The sequence below is a fragment of the Macaca fascicularis genome, chromosome 4 (genome assembly GCF_037993035.2).
Source record: "Macaca fascicularis isolate 582-1 chromosome 4, T2T-MFA8v1.1".
NCBI lineage: Eukaryota > Metazoa > Chordata > Mammalia > Primates > Cercopithecidae > Macaca > Macaca fascicularis.
This window is the reverse complement of record NC_088378.1, coordinates 137,902,091-137,928,159: the sequence shown is the minus strand read 5'-3', so window position 1 is coordinate 137,928,159 and position 26,069 is coordinate 137,902,091. Positions and strand designations below refer to the sequence as shown.

Sequence of the window (26,069 nt, the reverse complement as noted above, 5' to 3'; positions counted from 1 at the left end):
TCACTTCCATTCACATTTCATTGGCTAAAGCAAGTCATATAGCCATGCCTACTTTCAAAGGGGTGGGGAGGTCTAATCTTTTCTGGTGCCAGAATTTTGGCAGAAGGCCTCAGTGACTACTCTGCATATGAGCCATTCCTATCCCTCAGGGTTGCCCCCAGTTCCCACAATACCTCTTAGATGTTCATTCTGGGTCCAGTGTGGAATGTCCTTCCCTTCCCACCTGGGGGCTGCGTGCCCAGGGTTTGCCTTGGGGGCTTGCCTTTGCTCTGCAATGTATGGCTCCCCACTCTTGTTCTGCTCCCAGTGCCCATCCCTTCCTTTGAGGGTTGCTCCTCTTCCCTGTGCCCTTGTGATTCTGACCAGCCACCAAGCATGGTTCTGTGCCCTGACCTAGTGGAGGCACAGGGCTCAGTCCTTCCCCCACCCCTGCCCCACCGTGGTGCAGGGGGTGGGTCCCTTCTTCCTCTCAGATGTGTCCTCTAGAAGGGACCTCTAGAAAATGTGGCTCATGCCCAGGACCTGATCCTTCCCCTGCCCCTGGGTGGAGCTGCTCTGAGGCCTGCCACCCTGCCTCTAGTGGATTGGTTTACATGAGCCAGCACATTCACCTTGTGCTGAAGTTTGTCTGAGCTGTGTTTCTGGGGGATCTTGTCCATTCTTGTATTAGTTATCTATTGGGAGTAACAGTCTACCCCCAAACTTAGTAGCTTCATGGTGTAACATTTCATTAAAAGTACACACACACACACAGGCACATACATATACACACACACAGAATTGATGAAACCCAAATTTGGCCTGCACCTAAGTTAACAGGATTGTATCAAGGTCAGTTTCCTTGTTTTGATACTATGTTGTGGTTATGTGGGATATCATTGGGGGAAGCTGGGTGAAGGGTACGCATGAACTCTGCGTACTATTTTTGCATCATCTTGTGAGTGTTAAACTATTTCAAGTTAAAAAGTTATAATAATAGGAATTTGGTGGCATAAGGCAACCATCATTTACTCATGGTTCCACTCTTTGGGCAGTGTGTGGTGGGAACAGCTTATCTCTTCACATGGTGCAGCTGGGCCGGTACAAAGTGGCTGCACTCACACATCTGGTGTGTCAGCTGGGATGCTGGAACGGTAGGGCTGGCCTGGCATCTCTCCCCACAAGGAGTCTCTAGCCGGGCAGCTGGACTTCTTTCTATGGAGACTCAGGGCCTAAGAGGGCAAAAGGGGAGGCAATGAGGCCTCCTGAGGCCTCAGAGCAGAGCTGGCCAGTGTCCTTCTCACCACATTCCATTGGCCAGTGCAGTCATGGGGCCAGCGCAGATTCAAGGGAGACAAAATAGACTCCACTTCTTGATGAAAGGAGTGGCAAGGAACATGTGGCATCTTCAACCCACCACCATTACCAAGTATGTCAGAGACTTCTGAGTTTGTCAGCTCAGATCTAGTCCAACTTTCTCACTTGGGATGAGGAGATGGCAGCTGGAGACGGGGAGAGGGTCAGTCACATGGGAAGTGTCATGGACTCAGGGACAGAGCTGGACTTCCAGCCAGGGCTCATCCACCTCACCACGTTGAAGCCCTCAGCTCCACGGGTGGGGCGGCCTCACCAGCCTGGCATAGCTGCTGGATTCTGTTTTGCACATGTTGGTGTTTGCAATCAAAAAGTTCAGCGGTCCTTCCAGTGTGCTTAAATTAGTCCCCATGAAAACCAAATCATTTCATTTGCAGAGAAGGGCTTAATTGCCAGGGGAACGAGGCAAAGGGAATTCTGTTGCCTGTTTTCATTGAAGAAAATTACTGTACTTTCCTCTGTCTCCTTACTAAACAGAAGCAGCTTAGAAGTTGGGCTGTAATAATCAGTGATACCTCCTCTACCCTTTCTTCTCAGAGGTTGTTGTTCAGCTCTTTCCCTGTTCCGAGACTCTGCTCGGGACTGTTCCTGCTTATCTGCCCGGCCAGGGCAGCCCGGTCCTGGTCCCTTAGTGGGTAACACTTTCTTGGTTTGCAAAATAGTCATCCGTCCCTGGAATCTCACCACACCTTTGCAATGCTGAGACAATCACCCTGACTTCATGGAGGAGCCTCAGTGATGAACTGGGCCACACTCTTGGCAGGAAGAAACATCCCATCACTTTCTTTAGAAACCAAGTTAAACCTGCTTCAAGCTGTCACTTACAGGGCTGGTGAGAAGCCATGTTTTAGAGGGCCTAAATCCTGGGGTTTGTGTGGTTCCATGCCCAGTCTCTAGACCATCTTCACCACGCTGTTTCTGTCATGTAGTGCTGGGGGCTAGGCAGGTCCTCAGTGCTCCCCTGGCTGTTCCACTCAAGGAAATGCAAGTAAACACAGCTGCTCCTGGCCGATTTGTCTGGCCAGTCTGGGAACCTCATCCCATCTCAGAAAGTCCAGCCTAGTCCCCTCTGTGGTCAGAACAAGGCTGCCTTCCCAGAGACAGCCTGCAGGGGGCGGGGTGCGTGCTGCAAGGCAGTGGGAGGGCTGGAACTGTGGCAGATCAGAGTCACTCAGATTGGAAAAAGAAACACGAACAAACAAAACCAGCCTGAAAGGAAACTGGAGGAATCCAGACCTTAGAAACTCAGTGCCAGGCTGGGCGCAGTGGCTCATGCCTGTAATTCCAGCACTTTGGGAGGCCAAGGCAGGGGATTGCTTGAGCCCTGGAGTTTGAGACCAGCCTGGGCAACGTAGTGAAACCCCGTCTCTACAAAAAGACAAAATTAGTCAGGCATGGTGGCGTGTGCCTGTGGTCTCAGCTGTGCCTGTGGTCCCAGCTACCCGGGAGGCTGAGGTGGGAGGATTGCTTGAGCGACAGAGGCTGCAGTGAGCTGTGATTGCACCATTGCACTCCAGCCTGGGCAACAGAGCGAGTCTGTCTCAAAAACAAAACAAAAAAAACCTCAGTGCCAGGCTGTCCTCCTTCTGGGATCGAGATTTCCGTTAATCTATTTCTTGAATATTTATTGAGTGCCTCCTGTGGGCCTGGCAATGTTCTGATTGCTGGGGACACAGCAGTGAATGAGCCAGACAGAGGCTTGTGTAGTAACTCGCCCAGATACAGGGATAAAATGGTTTGCCCAAGATCCAAGCCACTGAAGGCCAGAGCTGGTCCTGAGGATGCTGAGCCCCGGGCCTCCACCCCCACCCATGTACAGCGTCACCCCTGGAATAACATGAGAGTGCCAGGTGGCACGGTGCCGACGGGGTCCTCCCACTTGCCCTCATCCCCTGCCTCTCTGTCCCTGCACATCATGGGACCCTCTGTTCAGACTCTCTGCTTGTCTCTAGAACTTTCTCTGGGGATGGGTGGAGAGGTTGGCCTGGCTGCCTGGGGAGGACCGTTTTGGAACAGTTGGGTGACTTACTGTATAACCACTCTCCTGGGCCTTCCTTCTGGGGGAGGCCGACAGGATAATGGATTTGAGTCCACACACCTGCCTCAGCAAAGGGATTTTTTTTTTTTTTTGAGGCTCAAAGTCAATGGTGTATTAATTAAGGGGGAACAGCTGCTACTGCAGTTCTTATGATAAGTCAGTGACAAATGGCCATGTTTACCGTCTTCTTGAGTCGAGACTCCGGAAGGTGGCCTGGAGCTCCTTGGTGGATGTCCATGGCTGAGATTTGTGGGGTACAGCCTCCCCTTCCCTGCCCCTGAAGCTTCTTTATCGGTGTCCACTGTGGCCCGAGAAGGCTATTTGTCACCGAGAAAAGACAGGTCTGCAGCCCAGGGAGTGCTCAGAAGGGATTTGGGCAGAACAACTAGGACTTCTCAGCAATCACTCCAGCCCAAAGATGCCCTCGGACACCTCCCTCAGACAAACCCACTGCCCCATACTGTCCCTTGTGAAATAAGAGCTGCTTGAAAGGGGACTTGGCCCTGAGAAGCTGAGGAAAGCGGAAAGCCTGCTTTGAAATGTCTGCAGCCTGAGTGAGGCCGAGGACGCACCTCGGGGCCTCTGTGCCAAGGCGCTCCGTGTTCCAGAAAGGAAGGAGCTGGGCTGGCAGGGGCCTTTTGTTATTTAGTTTATTTTGATCTCGCTCCTGCTCTCCAAACAGCTTCACAGAAATAGAGCCCTGCATTAGCTCCCTTCTCAGCTTAAAACAAAACGTGGCAGAGGGAGTCTTTCATGAGGAACAGAAAAGGGAGACAGGCTCATTTTTTCCCCCGAGTTGTGTTTCCAGGTCCTTTGTTTGACTATGGACCCAACTGTTTTAGTGACGAGGATAACAGGCTGGTGCTCACCGTGAACAGGAAAGGTGACCACAACAGCCTGCAAGCCCCATGGGGCACGGCAGGACTGGCTGCCTTCTTCTTGGGGTGACCTTGGGGCCTCTGCAAAAGGAAGGACAGCAGTGGGATCCAGAAGCACGCTCAGCAGCCCTGGCAAAGGAACCCCCATGTACCTGCCAGACCACATGGGTGGGCAATGAGTGGTCTTTCCTATGGTTGGGCCTCAGGAGACAAGTCGGACTCATGATGGACGCTACCAGCTGCTGGGAAGCCCCATCCAACCTCACCCTGTTTTCTTCCTCCTCCTCCCGGGGCTGGTGCTGAGCACGGAGAGGAACCTCTGGGTCTTGAGGGGAGGCAGAAATGCAGCCAAAGGAAAAAGGCCCCATTGACCCCCACTTCTGGCCACCCACTGGGACCAAGCAGCATGTTGCAATCCTCATAGCCACTCTGGAAGACAGGGTCATCACACCATGTTACAAATGTGTAAACTGAGGCTGTGAGAGTTATGCAGCTTACTCGATAACTGGTCACTGGTGGCAGAGGCCAGAGGTCTGGGAGGAACTGCAGAGCCCATGTCCTATTGTCTCTCCCACCTTCCCTTCCAGCCACCTCCCAGAGCTGGTGCTTAAGAAGTCCACACATTGCCATTCCTTAGACATAGCTTTGGGGGGAAGGGAAAGAACCATGGGCAAGAAACATCCATTTTTAATAAATAGTTTATTCATCCAGCAGTTTCAGCCCTGATACTGAAGCCTGTTGCAGTGTTTCTTATTTTTCTGGCTGGAGCCTGATTATGAGAACATGGCCTCACTACGGGGCCAGCGCTCAGATTCCTGCCCTGCCGATCATCCAGACATCAGAGGAAATGAGAGTATTGCTCAAATGAGGGAGACTGGAGCTTTATTAAGGAAACAAAAAATACCAATAAGACCAGAGAGAGGTGGTTAATGTTTCTGGAGGCAGCTGTGGCATCTCCTGTTTGCTCCCCCTCTCCTGCCTGCTGCAGATGAGGACACACCGGGATAAGACTCGCTGGAGAGGCTTCTCGAACTTAAGGCCCCCCGTCGGGGTGTTTCTGTAGCCTGCCTCCCAGGGAGCTGGGCTGAGTTGCTGGCGGGAGAGCCGGCGGGCGGCGGCGCGGACGCTGCTCCCGTGTGACCGGCAGGGGGCAGCCTGCGGCCACCGCGTCTCTCCCGCCGCCAGGAGCCGCGGCCGGGGTAACAGAAACGCCGGCTGCGCTGAAGTTCTGGTTAAACAGCCCCGGGTGGGGGCTGTGGTCACAGTAAAGCAAGGCGATCTTCGCACACAGCAAGTGCGAGGCTCTCGGCCCTGACACAGGGCTCCCAAGCTCCCGGAATCGGCGTTCTGGCTGCAGGCCTGGTCTAGAGTCGCAGCTTCTGTGAGAAGCAACACTGAGGCAGGCCCACCCTGGGGCTGCCCAACCGTCCTCTCTGCTCTCAGCCCGTCCTTACTTCGGGATCCTCCCAGGAGGCTGTACCGGCTGCGCACTCCTCCTGACGTGATGGCCCGTGTCAGGGCCTGGTTTCTAGACGGTCCCCCTGCAGTCACTTGTTCTAATTTCTAGCACCTTCCCCCTTCAGGATAAAGAGGCCCAGCCAGCCAGAGCACAGGCTTTCTTCCTTCACGCTTGAGCTCCCAGGTAACACCCCCCTGAAGGCACATGGACCAAGCTGCCCCCCATCCCACCACCCAAAACACCATCCCTGCCCCACCTCCCAGGCGTGGCCACGCCCCAGCCCACCGGCCCCATGCTTGTCTGCCGGGCCTGACAGCTGCTGCTCTTGTTTTCTATTCATGAAAACTAAACCCTTCTTCCCGTTTCTGCCAGCAAAACAGGGCAGAGTCTGGGTCGTCACCCTGGCTTCTCCCCCTCCCTTTAAAGGAAGCCCACATTTTCCTGCGAGCCGAGCTGCTCTGAAGAGTCTGGCAGACCTTTGGAATCGTGTCAGGACAAGGCTGAAAGTCAAGGCAAGTGTGAATTCAGCACCAGCAGGCCTGGTGACCCTCTCGTGCCCCTGGAGTGGGCTGTCCTGGGACAGGCTGACCGGGAACAAGTCCCTGCCTGGGGCTTATCGCTCTGAGTCGGAGAAGGAAGAGGGCTTAGTCCATCTCCACACCAGCATGTCCTCTCCCGCCACGCGGTGGGACTCCGTCTGGATCCGGGATTCGTTGGAGGCCAGGAACTCCACAGCTCGGTCCCAGACACGCTTCATGCGTCTCCTGCAATGAGAGGGATGGGGCTCTGCCTGACACTGCTGAGGTGAGCCAGCCTGTGGATGCCCTTCCTACAAAGGGGACACATTTCCAAGCTCCAGCATGGACTTTACACAGGGGAGGAAAAGCTTTTGCAGGTACTAACATGACAACTGCAGAGGAGAAAAACGTCTTGGGCCATGGAGAAATGATTCCTCCACCTTTACTGATCCAAACACATTCAATCAAAGGGAGCTAAAGGGCCGAGGTGTTTGGAGCACCCCCAGGTCTCTAGGTGTGCAGGGCTGTGCTAGGCTAGCTGACTCTTGCTGGGACCTGTTGCCTGCAGCAGCCCCCGCCAAGCCAGTTCCAGTACCCCCGCCGACTGCATCTTGATGCTGCTCCGGGTGGGCTCATTAAAGAGTGAGCACTGGGCTGTTTCATCTAAGCTCCACAGCACTCTGGGGGATGGGATGAGCTAAGCATCAGATCGGGGAGGCCAAGAAGCTGGAGCTGCTCTAGGGAACCAGATCCACAAGGGAGGGCCCCTTCAGTGGCCAGAGTCCCTTCTTTACTGGGTCTCTAGGGCCTTGTACCCCCCTGGACAGCCTCCCCCTCATGTATTCTTTGCCCCTTCCAGACTGGACAAGAAGGTTCCAAAGCCATGGGGAGGGTCACTTTGATCTTTTTCCTTTGTGAACCCTGGTATTGCACAGCACCTGGCCTTTTCTCATCATTGCAGACCACCTCCCCATGATCCCACATGTGGAGAGACAGTGAATTTGAGTGTGTATGCATGGGAGCAGAAGGGGAGGACAAACGGAGGTGGCCAGTGAGCCATGAGGCAGGGAGGGGGCTAGGGCTTCCCCAGGGGTCAGGACCTGCCACCAACCAAACCCCATGGGCCTATTCAGCAGCCCACACTTGGTGGTCTGGCCAAGGCCACACATTCCCTGGGGACTGAGCTCCGAGGTGCTGGCTCCCTGAGCAGGAAGTGGCCAGTGCTGAGTGGGCAGTGCCTCACTCCAGTCCCTCCTTCCCAGGTCAGTTGCTCCAATCAGCTCCCCGCTTTTCCCACGGAACCAGCTCTTCCCATCTCCCTCAGTCTTTCCCAAGCAGGCCCTCATCTACAGGGCAGACTTGACTGGCTAGCCAATGTCTCCTTGACATAGGGCGCTTGGCCTGGACTGACTGGGTGGCTTGGGAGGTGAGTCAAGAGAGCAAATGGCACGGGCATCTGGGGTTCACGGGGATCTGACCCTGAGGGCTGGCTACCTGAGTGGCAGCAGCTCTGGGTGTCTTTGCTAATGCACGACGGGTTGGGTGGTAGCTCTGGCTGCAGGCAAGCTGCAATGCCGTCTCATGATCTCATTTAAGTGAACGTGTATGTGGAATATCATCTAAGCCCAAGGCATAATGGCTACCCTTGGATGATGCCCACGTGCTAGGTACTGACTTTTTTTTTTTTTGAGACAGAGTCTCACTCTGTCACCAGGCTGGAGTACAGTGATGCAATCTCGGCTCACTGCAACCTCCGTCTCCCAGGTTCAAGTGATTCTCCTGACTCAGCCTCCCAAGTAGCTGGGACTACAAGTGCCCGCCACCATGTCCGGCTAATTTTTATATTTTTAGTAGAGATGGGGTTTCACCATATTGGCCAGGCTGGTCTCAAACTCCTGACCTTGTGATCTGCCCCCACCTTGGTCTCCTTTTTTTTTTTTTTTTTTTTAAGACAGGGTCTCGCTCTGTCGCCCAGGCCGGAGTGCAATGGCATGATCTCGGCTCACTGCAACCTCCACCTCTTGGGTTCAAGCGATTCTCATGCCTCGGCCTCTTGAGTAGCTGGGATTACAGGCGCATGCCACCATACCTGGCTAATTTTTGTATTTTTAGTAAAGACGGGTTTTCACTATGTTGCCCAGGCTGGTCTCGAACTCCTGACCTCAGGTGGCCCACGCGCCTCAGCCTCCCAAAGTACTGGGATTACAGGCATGAGCCACCGTGCCAGGCTACTAGGCACTGACTTAATGAACCTTGAGGACACCACACTGATACCAACCCCCCTTCCCTTAGGGCTTGTCACTACCTAATATCACATCTTTTCCTTATGCATCTTGTCATCTGTCTCCTTCCTGAGAACAAATTCTCCAGCTGGGCAGGGATTTTTGTTTCTTCCACTTTCTGCTGTCTCCCGGTGACCCAGTAGAGTATCTGGCATGTAGTAGGTGCTCAATAAACATTTGTGGAGGAAGTGAATGAATGAATGAATGAATGACAGTCTCTTCATCACAGCCCTGTGCAAGGCAGCGGGATCACTTGCATTTAAGGATAAAGAAAACTGTGGTACAGGTTGACTGAGATGCTCAGGGCCAGGAATTAGGTGGGAGTTAAAGTACCCCAAGTGGCCTTCCCTGGGAGGTAGAGGGCCTCACGCTGAAACCAACAGCAAGCGCTTCTCAGAGCAAGCACAGCCTATGCTGCTGAGTCTGCTCACCCTAAACTTCCTGCCTGCCACCTTTCCAGGGTTGGGGTGAGCATGACAGGCACCAAGCATCTTCATGTTTAAGATGGACCTTTTTTTATAAGAGACAAGGTCTTGGCCTGTTGTCCAGGCTGATGTGCAGGGCATAGTTATAGCTCACTGTCGCCTTGACCTCCTGGGCTCAAGTGATCCTCCTGCCTCAGGCTCCTGAGTAGCTGGGACTACAGGCATGTGTCACCATGCTCCACTAATTGTGTATTTTTTGTAGAGATGGGGTTTCGCTATGTTGTCCAGGCTGGTCTTGAACTCCGGGGCTCAAGCAGTCCTCCCACTTTGGCCTCCCAAAGTGCTGGGATTACAGGTGTGAGCCAGTGTGCCTGACTTAAAGTGGACTGCTAAAGGCTCTATTTTTCTGATTCCTCTTGGGTTGCAGATAGGGATGATGCCGACAGTAGAGCCTGGTGGTGGGAGCACAGAAATGCCACTAGCCATGGCACTCCTGAGCACAGTTTCCTTATATGTAAAATGGGGCCACTTCTGTGGTGTGTGTGAGCCATGGTGAGGACCAAGTGAGTGAGTTTGCACCTGTGGAGAGCTCTGAGCGGTGCCCCGCTCCCAGCGAGCACTCAGCAAGGGTGAGCTCTCAGCAACACCCAGCAGCAGATGATAGCATCTGGCCAGAAACCACAGCAAGAGTCTGCTGGGGAGGGACCACAACCAGAGCCAACACGCGGGGGTCCTGCTGGCTGTCTCCTGGGACTCTGCCCTCTCCCAGCCCGGTTTTGTCAGGACTCCAGTATACAACTCTAGCAGTCACAGCCCATGTGGAAGGCTCCTGCAGCTGCACATGACAGTGGCCCTGCCACCCCTTCCCATGAAGCTCTGTGCCCTGGGAGCTGACCCCATTCATGCTGTGAAACTTGGCTTTCAGTTACGTGTACATGCATGAGTGTCCACATGGGTGTGTGGGAACTGGACCATGATGTTGCAGGTAACAGGTGTTTTTGACTGCAGGTCATGGTTTAGAAAGTTTGAAAAACAATCTCCTTCTCCTTGCCAGTGACTGATTCATAAACAGACACATAACAGATTCTGGTCAATAGAGCCTCCAGGAGTGTGTCACTGGGGGCGACTGGGAACATGTTCTCTTGCTTCTGAGAGTAGTAGGAGGCCCACTTTCCCTGCTCTGTGACAAGGCGGACAGTGTCCCAGCTGCTGTTGGCCACTATCTGCAACCATGGGGGATCCCAGTCTGCTGATAACATCTGTGGAGGAGTGTGGGACCACAAGAATCACAAGAGCAATGGAACTGGAGACCTGACTGCTCTGTGCCTGGAGCCCATGCAGCTCTGAACTTTCCACTTACAGAGACGGAGGAGCTCCTTCACTACCTGTGCCCTGGGGGAGGGGGCTGCTGTTACTTGGAGCCCAAAGTCTCCCAACTGGTATCACCACTGCCAGCGTTCTCTCTACAGAGGTGTGGGACCGTGCTTTCATACGTCTTCTCTAGCTTATCCTGCTATAAAGAGCCGAGCATGCTGGGGAGCACCAGGATGGGGAGCAGCACCACTCTTGGCCCTGGGGTCTGCACTGCCCTCGGCTGACATCGGATGCAAGGCTCCGGGCTTCCTTCTGTGGAGCTCAGTGGGGTTGGACCCCGCCTCACCCCACACCCAGCGCCCCGGCCAGGAACTCACCGGCTCTGTGGAGGGATCAAGCTGTCGCGCACGTGCAAGATGCCTACATATGGATAGCGCTCCATGTCCTGCTCCCAGTCCACGTAATGGTCCTGGACCACGTCTGCAGGAGAGAGCACACCGTTTAGGGCAAGGACCTTCTGGCTGGTGTCGGCAACCCTTTTTTCACCAGGGGGCCACGCACCTATAATCTTCTTCACCATCTCATACATGGCCTGTTCTTCCTCTTCTAACTTTCGCCACCGATATTTTAGGAGAATTAGGAGCCCCCACAAAAAAGCCAAGCCTGTGAGGGAACAAAACACTGTTAATCCCTCACACTTCCTTTGGCAGTGGGTCTCACCATGGACAAGATGCTGTGATGGAGGTTGTGGGGGATCTGCCACATGGGTTTGGGTACCTACTACATGTCAGGCTCAGGACCAGCATGTGAGAAACAAAAGATATAGAAATGCAGAGGGAGGACAGACTATTAAGTGATCATCTTCCTCCCACCAGCTGTCACCACAGCGGCATCCCCAGCTGTCCAGATCTCGGCTCCTCCCAACCTCGTTCTGGGGCTTTCATCTCCTCCCTTGTGAACCAGAACACGGTGTTTCATACATATATACATGCCGGAGCCCTTTGTATTCCGAGATGCTGCTGCCGATAATGATTTCTGTGCCTGATGGCGTGGGGGAGGGAGCTGTGTGCACACTGAGGCGGTCTGTGATTTGTAGCTCCGACTGTCTCTGGAGAGCTGTGGTTTCTGTGACTTGGCCTTTCGCCTTCAGAGACGCCCTGAGGTCTTTGCTCAAAGGCGGCCCCTGATGTCAGGAGGTAAGACTGGTGCCCTCCTTTCAGCGCAGCACCCTGAGTCCTTCTTGCTTTCATCAGGTATCTGCAGCTCTCCAGGAGATGTTTACATTTTTCAGGGAGTAAAATTAGGCCAAGCCCCTACTGTGCCTCCTGTTCGAAGCTGGTCCACACTGGGATCCCTGCAGAGCCCAGAAGGGGTGGGGCCCAGCTCCTGCTCAGGCCAGGCTCTCGCTTAGGAAATCTGCCCTGAATCAAGGACATTTTCTAGTTATCCTCACGTTCCTGCCACCAATCTCCAAAGGTAAAGACAACCCAGGGCAGAGGCTGACTTGTTCATCTCCTCTGTTTTATGAGACAGACCTCAGGTTCACTAGACAGAAATGAACCCTCCGGGCCTGGAATTTCTATAGCTCATCATTCATGCCTAGGAGTGCGCTTGACTGCACAGAAGGGGAGGGAAGGCGGCCGAGGACTTACACCAGAAGAAGATGAGCACGTTGGTGACAGCAGTGAGCAGGGCCCGGCTCAGGCGGCAGCCAACGCCCATGCGGGGGCGGGCAGATTCCAGGCAGACCACCTTGTCCACGGTCGTCACCAGTTCAGATTGGTCTTCTCCTTTCAACCTGAAACAGGACACAGGGCTCTAAACATGTTGGAAAGTTCCAAGGAGAGGCAGCACAAACCCCGCTTCAAACAGGAGGAAGCGAAGGAAGGAGGGATGCAAGGCCTCTACTTGCTTATAGAATGGGCTTGGTATCCTGGCTGTACTCTTTCCAGAAATTTCCCACATTGGCTACTTAGAATGAATAAAGCTTTAAAGACGGCAGCAGGCTTGAACCCCTACCACTAAAGCGACGTCCCCCTCTGTCAGGTCTTTGACAGCCTCTCTCAGCGTGCAGGAGATTAAACTGTAAATTGGATTCCCACCTCCCAGCACAGAGAAATGGAAATGTTTACTGAATCACTAGCTTTGCAATTGCATGGCAAGGACTGAAAGACAGAATCTGGGAGGTTGCGCTTTTCCTCCGTGGTGAGGAGGCACATAAGCTATTTAAGCTAAAGATCATGGGGCATCCGTGAGGCTCATGGGGAACGAAAACCACCAGGCTCTCCAAGGCCAGACCCCAGCCACAGCGCCTCCACCGTGGTCTCTGGCCAGGAGGTGTCAGGACCTGCAGAGCTGTGGACACCAGAGCCTTCTTCCAGCTAGGTGACCCAGGGCGAGAATATCATGCTCTTGAGGCTGCACGCTGGAATGGCTGTCATCCCAAGTGTCCTGATTTCTCAGGACCCACTTTCAACATGGTCATCGTGAGCAGCTCTGCCACCCTCCAGGCTGCCTTCCCCAACATGAAAAGGCGAGTGTCATCATTCTTTGTTAGCAGCTTCAGTGAGCGCTGCTGCTGAGGATAAAATCCGTATTCTCCTCCGCCTCTTCTAACACAGGAAAATTGCTCAGCTACTCGGGGCAGCCCTTTTTTTTTTTTTTTTTTTTTTTTAATTTAAGCCAACGAATTTTAATCGTGCCATGCATCCAGTTATCCAGCTTGAGGTTGAGCTGCCCGAGGGGCTTCTGCTGGATGCAGTGCTGATGGAATTAGTAATTTGGGTGGATTAGAGAGGAAGAGAACAAAACTCTAGAGGATGTTCTAATATCAAGAGCTATAACCTGAATAGAAACCCCCACAAACACCGAGAGTGGGAAGGGGGTAGGTAATGCTGCTCTTCCAGCAAGGGACAGGTCTCTGAGGCTGCCTGGCTGTTGGCTGACACGCCCCTCCCCTTGGGCTGAGCCGCCAGATACAGCCTTTCAGCCTCAAGAAAGGGTTTGCCATCTTTCCTAACAGCGCTCACCAGTGATTAAAATGAGGCAGAAACTGCCTGGTCAGAATAAAATCCAGTATTTCCTTATGCGATTTCCATAGTGAGTAAAACCAACATATAGAAAGAATAATTTCATCTACAAATAAAAACTAGCTTCCGAGGAGAGAAAGTGCAGAAAAATGCCTTCCCCAACAAACCATGTGGCGTTGATGAATGAGAAAGGCACAGACTAAGTTACTTGAGGCAGGATTTAGCTGTAACACCAGGCTAACATCCTAACACCTGGATTTTATGTCTCATCTTGAAGCTGCTCCTTACACTGCATTCCAAATGGTTCTTGCTTCTGTTGCCCCACTTCCATCCTAGCCCACATGACTCAGCTGGGAGACCCAGCCTCCAGCTTCAGACCTGAGACAGCTCTGTCGGAGCACGGGTGTTAGTGATGAGTGAAGACAGTGGCTGCAGGCACCCATGCTGCGTCGCCACCCTGCCCACACTCACCAGATGCCCACGTCCTTGTTACTGCTCAGTATCCAGGTCAGTGCGGCTTCAAACTTGGCGGAGGAGCTGCTGGTCACATTCTGTGGGAGGGTGCGGGAGAAGATTAGTTCTGCGTCTAGGTGGAGCAGCTGGAACAACATTCTGCCGCTGGATTAAGGAAGCCCTCTCCCGTGTCCTCCACAGGCCCAAAACCCCACTCTGCTAAAAGCACAGCAAACTGGCAGGAAGGAAATTTGGGGTTGATGAAAGCCAAGGAAGAAGCTATAACCAAAGGAGGTGATGCGGAAGCACAAGCAGGAAAACAATGTGGGTCTGAGGCGGCCAAAAGAATATGATTCTCTTGAGGACGGAAGCATCAGGCCAGAGAGCTGGCAGCTCATCTTGGGGTAAAGCGAATAACAGGGTTGGGGCTGGCAGTGGGTGAGCCCAGTGGCCGGTGCAAGTGGTCTGGCCTCAGGCAAGTCCCTGATCCTCTCCAGGCCTGTTTCTTCATCTGTGAAATGCAAATGGAACCAGATGACCCCTAAGTTACTGGACAGGCAGGCGACCTGGAATGCCAGCTCCATAGTTCTATATCTACCATCCTGAGGCCACACAGGAAATCAAACGGCCCCCTGGCAGTATGAATGGTAATCATAAGGGAGAGAAGGGACAGCATGTTTCTCCTGAAAGCTGAAGGCAAGAGGACCAAAGTGAACCAAGGGAGAAGCAGGTAACAGGCACACCTACAGTGCAGCAGGTCAGGAGAGCCGCCCCACTACACATGGCCTGGCTCTGGGGCAGTCACTACCATGGGTGTCTTAACTTAAGGAAGCCTAGCACAAAAAGCCATAAACCAAACCTTAACTTAAGGTAGCCTAGTACAAAAGCCACAAAGCAAACAAAAAAACAAAAACAAAAACCCCAACAGGGCTTGAAAGACCAATAGGAAAGCACCAGGCCCTCCCAGGAGTGGATAAGCACCGAAGCCTACTTACCGCTATATATTCCTGGGCTTCCATAACAGGAATGCATTTGCTTTTCAGATTCTCTGGATTTCCACACTCAAAATTACCTAGGAGAAAAAAAAACCACACACTCAAACACAAAGAGGAAAAATCACTCTGAAACAGACTAAAACATGTAGCAAGAATCAAGCCATCAGCTCTAATAAGGAGCATGTGGCCCAGCAGCTCCTGGCTTCTGTGGGGCATCTTCACTCTGCAGCAAGATCAAAAGCCACTTAGCTTGGATCGATTCCAGATCATTAAAACCTGACCTGCAAAGCAGTGTGGCGATTTGCATTAAATGACTAAAAAGCTGCCCAATACCAAGGTCTCTTTGCAATTGATCCCTAAAAGGATCAGACAGATAGCTTCGGAAGGTACCAGAATGGCACTATAAATAAACACAGCCTGAGAAAAAAGGCAGGCAGGGAGGCCATGGGCACCACGGGGATTCTGACTCATGACACAGGCAGGCGACCGGGAATGCCAGGTCTATTGTCTTGAGGGGCCCCTTGGAGGAAGAGGATGTCTGCGTGCTGGGCAGTGGGGCCTCAGCACGGCACACCAAGGGGCAGCTCTCCCGAGTGGCTTTGGAGGTCTGCTCCCATAGGATAGAGCTGGCAGCCTCCCGCTTAGTCCTGCCCAACCTCCCGGGTCCAGCCCAGGGGCCATCTCCTCCAGGAAGCCCTCAGCCCCTAGGGGCCTTTCATTTGATGAAATGGCCCCACATTTAGTGACCTGCCACAGGCCTTGGTCCTTATTCCTATGCTGTGGTTTGCCTGACTCCCTGAGAGCAGGGAGGGTCCAGGGCCAGGCACGCACACGCTATTTAACATGTGTGCATGGCCTGACTGCCCTGACCCAGCACAGCCTGGCGGACTTCGGGTGGCCAGTGTCTGTGTTTCTGCATGCTGGGGAAGGGAGAAGCTGAAGGTCATATTTTAAAATGTTGAAACTGAACTGAAGCCTGTCCCCCTCCCCAAACACAGCCAAATCCTCCTACTTCAAAGTTGATCTTGACCCAAGGGGTCCCCTGAGATACAGGTGGCTTCTAGCATCCTCCCGTTCCCACCAGGACTCTTCCTGCCCTTGCCAGGCCTGCCTGGACCACGTAAATGGCCTCCTGATTCAGTTCCTCCTCTCCCCTTTCCAATTCAGTTGTTTTGTCAATAATGCTTGAAAATGATTCTGCTTAAATGACACTGCACTACTCAAGCTGCTGCCGCATTCGTCTTCCTGGCACCTGGCTCTCAGCACGATACTCCCATGCTCAAAGCCTCTCTGGCCCTCACTGCCTGCCAGATTGAGCTCTGGTGGCCTGGCATCCAAGGCCATCTATGGTGGGGCCTAACCAACACTTCCAGACTTCACTCTCTCATCTTCCCCTTCCTCCATGAAGGTGCTGCTTCCCACCCGAGATAGAACTTCCTACCGCTTTGCCTTGTCCTTCCCCACATACGCATAACCAGTCTTATCTGGGCTTCAGGGCCTGGCACAGATGCCATCTCCCCTGTGACGCTCTCCTGACTGCTCCAGCTAAAAGGCATTGTGCCTCCCAGAACTTCTGACCTCTTGGTTCTTGTCTAATCACATTTTGTATCACCCAGTGGTCAGGGAGGTAGGTGGCCTGTCTCTTCTAGTAGACCCCAACCACCCTGCAGGCAGGACCTGGAGCTGAGTCATTTCATTGCAAGGCCCTGCACAGTGCCCAGCCCACAGCGGATCCCTAACAGGAGAGGCGGGGAGGGGTTGAGGACTACTAAGGAGCCTCTGTGAGGCACACTCCTGTCTCAGTGAGATATGTACCTTCAAGGCGGCCCCCCAGGCTTGTCAGAGGGCAACAGATGCCAGGACCCTTGAGGGCATAAGGCAGGATCACATATGGAGGGTGGGATGGAGGAGAAATATCTACTAGGACACAATTTCGAGCAGAGCTTCTCAACTTCAGGGTGCACTCAAATCCCCTGGGGATCTTAAGATACAGACTCTGATTCACTGGGTTTGGCATGAGACCTGAGATTCTGAATTTCTAGTGAGCTCCCACGTGATGCGGATGCTATGGGTCCTTGGACCACAATTGAGACACAAAGGTTTGGAACACCCTCTTTGGTCAGAATTGACATCCCAAGCACCTGGGCCATACAGAGGAATTCCTATGATGCTGTGAGCAGGAGCCCCAGTACCTGTTTCTCCTCCAAGTGCTCATGGATACCTCCCCTGCCATCTCAATCTCTCACTTTCAAGAGGAAGGAGGCAGAAGAGCTGATGCTCATGAGATTGACCCTGAGGACTGAGGGCCCAGGAGAAGTCCACCTGACCCCAATTTCCCAGTGAAACCTTAGACAAGGGTTGACCTCACAATCCTAAGATCTGTCCTCTGACCCCACAGGTAAGAGGCGCCTCTTGAATATCCCTTAAGTTACAACTGCTCTGTCTGGTTCTTGTGTCCAGCATATTTAACACAAGGCACATATGCTGATATTCACCTATGTCAGGTGCAAGTGATTTTGAGAGCTTCCTGGATGCCAGGCATCAGGGAGGACATAATAACGCAGGTGATATCTCTGGCCTCAAGGAATAACTTCACCAAATAAAACAGTAGGGGATGCATCTTCTGGATGCATTTTTTCAGGGGCATTTCACAGAGGTGCTGAGAATGCCCTCTTTTAGAGGACAGCACTTGACTCTCATTCGTAGAGAACAGATGGACCCAGGAGCCCTTGGTCGGACAGGGAGATGAAGACTGAGAATCAGGGACTTTGTCCGAGGTCCGACAGCCAGATGGTGATCAGGACCAGATGTGACACCAGGGCCCACCACACAGACTGTCTGCTACTTGCACAGGCAAGAGGCCTCTCCCTGGCCCAGCGAACCATCTGGTTCAGAGGGTCCCTCTGCGGGGAGGACGTAGATTCTGACAACACCTGGGGCCTGGCCCCTTCCCATGCCAACACGGACCCCCAAAGCATTAGGTACTGGGCATCCCCAAGAAGGGAGAACAGCTGCAGGAAGGCCTGTGCACAGGCCAGGACCTCCCTTAAAGAGGAGCAAGAATCAAATGTGTTTTGTTCAAACACAAGGCTTATAAAAGATGTGCCTGAGTGGGGAGGCGAGAAGGTGAGACTTGGCTTCTGAATATGCCTTCTGGGAGACAACCAGGGAGGGTCTCGCCTGCCAGCCGCAGTGTAACTAACCAGCCTGATGAACCGGGTCAGCCGCCCATAGCTCTCACAAGAGGCATCTCAGGACTTATGTGACTTACTCACCAGCTTGGATGGCCAGGAAGTTGTAGAGTTCATGCAGCAGCTCCAGCAAGGCTGCCTTCTGCTTGGCCTGACAGAACTGGAAAGGCACGGGACAAGTGGTCAGCAAGGAGGGGTGGGTGGGAGAGGTCTGTCTGTCCATCTTTACCTCTCCAGCCACACTGTCAAATACTAAGCAGCAAGGAACATCTCATACTTTTACAAAATAGAAACAAATTCTGCCAAGTGCTGGGCCCAGGGAGAGATTTGATAAATATTGGGCTAACTGCCTGAGAAAGACCCTGGAGAAGCAGAGGCAGAGCTGAAAGCAGACACTGTAACCAAGGGGCTGCACTGGAGGCTCCTGGCTCCTGCCTTTCCCTTGGAATGACAGCCAGTAAGAGGGCTGAGCAGAGGCGACGTGGTCGGGGGATGATGCAGTCACGCAGCTTCCTCAGACGGAAGAGCAACTGCTGTCGGAGCTTGCTGAGCTGGGAGAGCAGGAAGAGCTGGGAGAGCTTGCAGACAGGGCAGAATGTCAGCAGCTGCCACATCGTCTCCCTTTAGGTGGAATCTCAGGGCCCTCATCTGAGTAAGGATTGTGGTAGGATTCCATGCGAACTCACACAAACCACTCAGCAGAGGCTGCTACCACCTAAAGGAAACAGGAGGACAGACGGTACCAGACAACGAGACGGCCTGATTAAGACAACACACCCACTCCCAGCCTGTCCCCACGTTTTCGGCAGCACAAAGGCAGAAAGAAAAACACAAAGTGTCACTGTCTTCAACGGCCGAAAAGGGAAAGAACACGAATCTGAAATTCAAATGCCCGTCTGCGATCTCCGTGAGCCTGGAGCTATGCAAAGAATAAGACTTTCAGCAGGAGCCTCACCAAAGCCAAGAAACACGTCCCCACCTGCTTGTTCCTGTGTCCACCCTCCAGAAAGGCGAAGGGTGCCCCATGAAATCTCAGCTCCAAAAAGCCTACACTGAGATGGCCCAGCCCCTGCTTTCTGATGCTCTGATGAAGATCTGAATGGTTACAAATAGGAATATCTGCATGTGAAGCCCTCGCTGGCAGGTGCTGAATGCTGTCTGTCCACAGAGCACATCTGTAGCGAGGACCTGGAGGGTACCTGTCTGGGCTCACTCAAGCGGGGCCTGAGTGTGTCCAGATCAGAGAAGGCCAGGGAACAAATGTGCCATTCACTTGTGGGTCTGATTAATTTAGAGACGTGAAGGACCAAGAAATAGAAACCATGGAACCATTTTCTAATTAAAAGACAAACAAAACTCATAGCACTGAGAAGTCTTACAGAATGTTATTTTTTCCTGTTTTTAAGTCTTCAAATTCCAGTTTCCTCTCTGGCTGCCTATGTTTCTGGGCCACTTCCTCTCATCATCAACTACAGTTTTTATGATAGAAGGCAGATTAAACTTACTATGAATCTGCTTTTACAAAACAATTGGGAAGCAAAGATATTTGGTGGATGAATGCAATAAATGGATGTAATAAAACACCCCAAACTATGACACACCAGAAGCCAAAGAGAAATAAAAGTGGTTATCTGCACCAGGATGTCCCCCCATTTACATGGGTAAGACAGTCAATGCAGGGGTGGCCAGAGGACCATGCGTCATTTTCTTTCCCAGCCCCTGGGCTACCAGAGATGTTAACTAAGGGCTCGGGAGGCCAGGCATTGCACACTTAATAATTAGACTACTAAGTCATGCCCTCTGGCAGCACAAGACTGGTACAATTTATGACCTGAAAATTTACTGCCCCCTATCTTCTCCAGACTGTCACCAGAACCAGCATCCCAGCTCCTTGATAATGCTGCCTTCATGATTCATAAATGGATGGGGCTGCTCATCCCCAAATATTATTTGTAGGAAATATTAGAGCTTCATAAAGCAAATCTAAATGTGGACTAAGAGGGCTAATTCTACTTAAGATGTGTTCCAAACAAACTCCCTATGTTTCAAATCAGAACAGCATTTTCAGAGCCACAGCTGCATCACCAGAGAGAGAGAATGTGGAATTGAGAACTTGGCCTCCTGATGCTTAGAAATGCCAGCCCTTCCTCCCCGTGCCAGGGAGCTTGAGGGGTCCTTCAACAACCTACTGCATCCCCCTAGATTGACTCAGGCAGAAGAAAATACTACATTGATGGGAAAGCGTCCATAACAAGCCCAGGGTTGGATTTTGGGAGGTCAATTCTATTTCAAGTATTCCTTCACTGCCACAATTGAGCCTGACACAAACATCACAGAACACAATGTGACTCTGGTACATTACAGGAAGCACTCCTTGAAAATGATCCTATTCTTGTTCTGGGGAAGTTTACCTCCTGATGGAGGCTAATATCCTCAGGAGGAATAATAAAAGCCAGAGAAACTCAAACTCACCTCATCTGTTTTTCTCTCACAGTCCACTGGCAATAACTTCACTGAGACCAAGAAAAGAAACACAGAGGAAATTAAGTGTGGGTTGAGAAAGGAATACAAAGAGACTATTCACAACATTCGGGGGGAGTAAAGCATTACCAAGCCAAGGGTGGTGATTAGAAAGATGTCATCTAAGGAAGGCACTTTTAAAATGCAGACAGCAAAATGTAAGGGTATCCAAATCCTGGATTAGGAATTAAGATAGCTGGGTCCTTGTCCCAGCTGAAAATGATTAGCTCAAGGTTCTTGGGCAACTCAACCACTCTGAATCTCTGTTTCCTCATCTGTAAAATGGGATCAAATGGGCCTTCCCTGCTTAACTCAGGAAGTTAGGCCCAAACAAAACAAAATACAGGACAGTTTTGTAAACTGAAAACAATGATACGTTAAACAGAGATTAACACCATAATGGGAGGGGAAGTCCGGGTAGATACCAGCATATATTCTAGCACTGTTGTCTTAAAACATCTCAGCAGTGAGTACCAGTGTGATACTGTTTGACATCACCAGTGTAGTTATAGTACCATGACACTCCCAGGTCTGCTTAATTTCTCTAGCAGGTCGACAAACTATTCACATAGTTGATAAACTGCTCTCATAGTGGGGAAATCATTTGGGTGTCTGCACACAAGTCTGTTGATACCCTTGCCCACAGACTTGTACACTCCCAAACATCCATCTGCCACACCAGCTAAGACATACTTTAGCTTTTTCCTGTATGTTGGAAGTTCCTGCTAGGCATGGAAGGATGTGGCCTTGGCTGGAAGCTGGGAACAGTATTACTCACATTTGTGCTTTGTAAAGAGTATTAAAAGTTGGTGAACTACAGTGGCCCTTTATACCTAAATGTATAGTGAAATGATCTTTGTTTCTTTTCAGGAAACACACAATCCTCAGCTATTCCGGATACATACTGTACCCTGAAGACCTCTCATTGGCATATCTAACCATGTAACTTAAGTGTGGCCAGAAGGATGGCTGTGAGCATCCTTGAGTCACAGTCTCTCAACACACTCCATGAGGGTGCTACAAGCAATCGTAAATGCCTCCCGTTGCTATCAGTTTAACCTGTCTGGCAAGCAAGGCTGGTAGATTCTCCTGTTGACAAAGCGGCGGCCCTGTGGTTCAAAGAAGTGGAGAGTGGACTTTTTGGTGCTGCAAAGCTGGGACCCCCAACCAGATCCTATCTGTGGGTCAGTGAAATCTGGAGTGCCTTCAAACAGGCACAAAGTGTGTGAGTAAGCCAGAGGTCAAACGGGAAGAACCCAAAGGGATGGGGTGAATCTGTTAGAGAAGGGTGTGGCTTCCTCTCCAGGGAGAAAACCAGAGGTTGGGGGAGCAGTGACTACAGCTTGTGATTCAAAGGGCGACTTTAGAAGGGAGGGCTGGGGCAGAAAAGGAGAACAGGAGAAAGTGAAGGCAGAAATTATTGCAGATGCAGGAGCCTTGGCCCTCTCTTCCAACAGCTGGAAGAAGGCAGGCCTGGAAATGAGAAGACAGTCAGAGGCTGCCGACAAGGCTGGAAGTGCACGGCCTGGCGCCGACAGGAACGGGTGGTCGTCCGGCAGACACACGCGCCCCCAGGGCCCTCCCCTGCGCCGGCCCAGGACGTACTGTTGTCCTCCGCCTCCTGCGGCGCTGAGGGCTTGCCCATCTTCACCCAGAGGATGCCCAGGAAGACGAGCAGTAGCCCCAGGCTGGCCCAGAGCAGGAGCCGAGACAGCCAGCGCTCCAGCCGGCGCCCCACCTCGGGCCGGGCCCGCGCCGCGCCAGCAGGGCCCGCTCGAGTCGCCCGCAGGCCCGGGCGCGGGTCGGGGCCGAGGAGGGCGGAAGGCAGCCGCGCCGGGGCGGGAGACGCTGCCCACCAGCGGCGGGCCGCGAGACCCGGGCCCTGCGTGGCCCTGTCGGGCGTCCGGGCGTCCTCGTCCTCCTCGGAGCTGCCCCGGACCGAGGCGCGGCGCCTTAGCTGCGCCGGGCGGGCAGGATAGGCGAGGCCGCGGCTCCCTACCCAGGAAGCCGCGGAGGGTCGGATATCGCCGTAGGCCCCAGGGGTCGCGTAGGCCGAGCCCGAGGCCGGCTGGGAGAGCCAGGGCTCCGCCCGCGGAGAGCCCGCGGCGGGCCGGGCGCGCAGCGGCGCATCCTCGCGTAGCCGGGCCTCTTCCCGTAACCGCTCCTCGCCCCGCGGCTGGGCCTCCTCCCGCGGCCGGGCCTCCTCCCGCAGCCGCTCCTCGTCGCGCAGCCGGGCCTCGCCCCGCAGGCGGCGCAGCTTGTTGCGGTAGACATCCCGGGTGGTGTCGGTGATGGGTCCTGGCTGGAAGCCCAGGGCCTGCAGCTCCCGCCGCAGTTCCAGGTCCGACAGGCCGGCCATGGCCAGGACGCCGCCCCCCGCCCGCCCCCGGCGCGCACCACACCCGGAACTGCTCCCTCCCGCAGGCGCGGCGGAGCGGGCGGGGCCCCGCGCCATGATGGGAAGGTCGGTCGCCATGTTGGGAAGGTTTGCGCTCGGCCTATGGGTCGGCCATGATGAGGAGGTCTGACGTGGCTCTTAGAGCCGCCATGGTGGGAAGGTCCAAGGGGGATTAAATTTTTTGTTTTGTTTTTCCCTCTCTCTCCGCTCTCCCACTTCCCTTTGTTTGTTAGATCAAACAGTATTAATCTTTTGAGTCCTCCAACCCTAGCTTTGCCTCTGGCACGTGGTAAGCATTCAGTAAAGTCAGTGTTGATTTAATGGATGAATTGGTTAATGGTGAACGAAGCCACTGCCCCGAATGGAGAGACAGGATCATTTGCCTATCTGGGCTTGGGGACTGATGTGTGATCTGGTTTTATTTGGGCCATATAGTACACGCCAGGCATGCTCCAAGACCCTGTCCCGACTTCGGGCTTGTTAACTGGGCGACACTGAGCACCAAGTAGGTGTGATCCCAGCCTTAGGACAGACACTGGCCCCCAAGGAGCGCCAGCCTGGAGGGGACGCAGTTTCCATAGTGGAGGCAGAGGAGCAAAATGCCCTTGGGCTCGAGTGGGCAGTTGAGGCTTCTCTGCGGAGGGCCTGTGTCTGTGTAATGGGATTTTTACAAGGAGACATGGGTGGGAGAAGACTCCAGAGATACACGGTCCTGTAGCCTCACTGGTGGTTTAGGATGTGGGCTTTGGAGCCATTCAGTTCAGTTTCAAATCCCTACTCACAACTATTAGATGTGTGATCATATTCAATTAACATTTTTAGCTTGTTTGCCAGTAAACCTCAATAGAGTTGCTGTGAGGATTAGAAGAGGTAGTTTGGCTAAGGTGCTTGGGACAGTGCGGGGCACACGCTCATGCGTGTTTATACTTAACCCACATCTTTGCAGTGTCAGTGCTGTGTAGAGTCTCCCACAGGGCAGGTGATTTGGTTACATGAAGGCTCTTAGCAGGAAACTCCTAAGGGAAGCAAGGGAATGTGGCAACTGAAAATAGAGCCAGTTTATAATCTTCCTTCCACATCCCTCAACTCCCATTCCCAAACATTTATTGCTGGCCCAATAGGTTCCATCTATTTCTACCCCTGCTATTCCATTCTCCCCTTCCCCCAGGCCCCTTCTCCCTGGAATCCCCATATCTGTCCCAACAGACCCCTTACCCACTCCTCACTTTATTCCCTCCCCTCCCTGACACGCTGGGCAATGCTATGCTCCTCTGTCTGGGTTTTGCATTCCTGCCACTTGCTCCACCTCGGGGGTATTCAACCCTGGCCACAATTGCTGGGAAAATTACAGCCTCAGCTTGGTCAGCTTCCACTGTTGGCCTCCCCATCTCCCCTGACTTAGCTGCTCCCATGTGGTGTGATTTCTCTCACCAAGTGTTGTTTTCCTTTTCTCTGTCTGTGTTTGCACAGAATGCCGTGAATTTGATATAGTGATTGCCTAACACATATACCACATAATAGTATTTTATTTCTTTCTGAAGCACTGTTTGCATGACAAATGAGTTGGTAACATTTGTGTAGCTCCTTGCAGCTGTGCAGTTCAATATATAAAGAATGAGCCTTTCGGCATCAGTACTGGCCCCACGTATTCTAAGAGGGCTTGAAACTAATGCTTAAACAAAGTTATCGTTACAGCATTTCACAGAGTTATGGTCTATTTTATCACAATGGATCTCAGGGCGATTTAAAAATATGGACTGAACTGGAGCCACCCCCAGTGGTGGCACGCAGTGTGGGCTTTGTCAGCTTCCTTATGTTTGGGGACACTGCTGCCGTTCCACACATCTAGGGTCAAGTGGCCCACAGCCCCTCCCCCAGAACTCTGTTGTCTTCCCTCTGGTGTAGAACCCACTGTGCTTGGAGTTGTGGCCTTTGGCCACCCATGGTCAGCCCTTCTACCTCCATGGTGGGTTCTGGCTGTCGATGGCCTTGTCTTGCAGGATCCTATAGGCAGGGCTTTGGGTGTGCACCAAGGGACACCCAGTGACCACTTAACAGCGAATTTGCTGATCAATGCTCCCCTTCCCCACCTCCTCTGAGAAGGAACTTCACAAGTTAGTCAGGCGTTCCTCCCAGTTTTTGGGCCTTTCCTTTTCATCCTGGACTCCCAGCTCCAGTCACGTTCCTGCCCAGATTTATAGCCCTTCTTTGGTTTAGTGAAGTTGGCGTGTTCCTTTTTGCTTTCCTCCACACAACCATCCACACGCTCCCCTCCGCTTGGAAGGGCTCGACCTCAGCTCTTCTTTGCCACTGCTGCCCCTTTGGGAGCTGCCCACGAAGCCCACCAGGGCCTCTGGGAGCCAGCCTTTCTGTGCCTTCAGCCTGGCTCTCCTGCTGGGCCTGTCCACGGCAGGAAGGCATATTGTAAAGAAAAGGGCAATATTGCAAAGTCAGAGGCTGCTCTGCATGCCCTCCTTTCTCATCACTGCTGTGTTGTTTTTTTTAAGGTGAGCAGCAGCTCAGGCTGTGGTCCGTCTTCCTGATGTATTAAAGGCAGAAGAGGAAAAATAAGCTCCAATATCTAAATCTACTTAGTAACCACATCCACACATTTGGCAGAAGTGAAGGGCTGCTCGGAGCACGCTCTGGATTCCCGGGGGGCTGCCACACTCCCTTCCGTCCCGCTGACCTCTCTCTGTCTTGGCAGAGCCTTATAATAATCACAGCCATAAATCTTTTAGTGGGTTCCATTCTCCTCTTCCTCCTGCAAAAAGCCCTGCACACAGTTATCAGGCACTCAAAGATACTCAGGGACCACGGACTCGTCCTTGATCCCCCTCATGGAGGGCCTCATGTGTCGCCTCAGCTATTCAGGGCTTCCCCACCTACATAATAGGTGACATTACAGTGGGGGCAGGGCGCCAGGAGATTGTGGTTGAAACGTGGGGCCATTTGGGGCTCAGATTTTGACTGGAATGACCCCAGGAACACCCAGCTTCCCGCTGTTCCATCTCAGTGCCTTATGGAAGAGGAGGGCACTCTTTCTCTCTCTCTCTAGGTCTGAGGGTGCATCAGCTCAGGGGGAAAATGGAGCCACAGAGAAATGCCAGAATGGTGTTTCATAATCTGTTGAAAATTAAACAAATCCCTCACTCTTTTGACTGCTCTCACACTTTGATATCCATGAGTAAGAGTTCCTTCAAAGGCATGAAATAT

General features: G+C 52.7%; 1 protein-coding gene across 2 annotated transcripts; it reads right to left on the bottom strand.

Moving 5' to 3' along the window:
- Nucleotides 1-4,953: 4,953 nt before the first annotated feature.
- Nucleotides 4,954-22,837, bottom strand: LEMD2 (LEM domain nuclear envelope protein 2). Of its 2 annotated transcripts, none has more exons than XM_005553280.5 (9): nt 20,546-22,837; nt 20,408-20,448; nt 18,020-18,095; nt 14,745-14,821; nt 13,768-13,847; nt 11,920-12,065; nt 10,829-10,930; nt 10,645-10,747; nt 4,954-6,492 (listed from the first exon to the last, which is right to left on the bottom strand). In XM_005553280.5, exons 4-9 carry the CDS (start codon nt 14,766-14,768, stop codon nt 6,342-6,344), a joined length of 606 nt encoding a protein of 201 aa, XP_005553337.1. In that variant the 5' UTR covers nt 14,769-14,821; nt 18,020-18,095; nt 20,408-20,448; nt 20,546-22,837; the 3' UTR covers nt 4,954-6,341. The 2 variants fall into 2 exon arrangements, with proteins under 2 accessions (XP_005553337.1, XP_005553336.2); XM_005553279.5 differs by having other exon boundaries at nt 22,061-22,837.
- Nucleotides 22,838-26,069: the final 3,232 nt, after the last annotated feature.

What these genes read in the sequence shown, in the direction of transcription:
- LEMD2 (XM_005553279.5), bottom strand. Translation starts at nt 22,814, where the DNA reads ATGGCCGGCCTGTCGGACCTGGAACTGCGGCGGGAGCTGCAGGCCCTG. An exon ending in GCAGGAGGCGGAGGACAACA is followed by an intron (nt 20,449 to 22,060) that starts GTACGTCCTGGG and finishes TCTTGGTCTCAG; the next exon opens with TGAAGTTATTGCCAGTGGAC. An exon ending in GATGGTGAAGAAGATTATAG is followed by an intron (nt 10,748 to 10,828) that starts GTGCGTGGCCCC and finishes TCTCTCCTGCAG; the next exon opens with ACGTGGTCCAGGACCATTAC.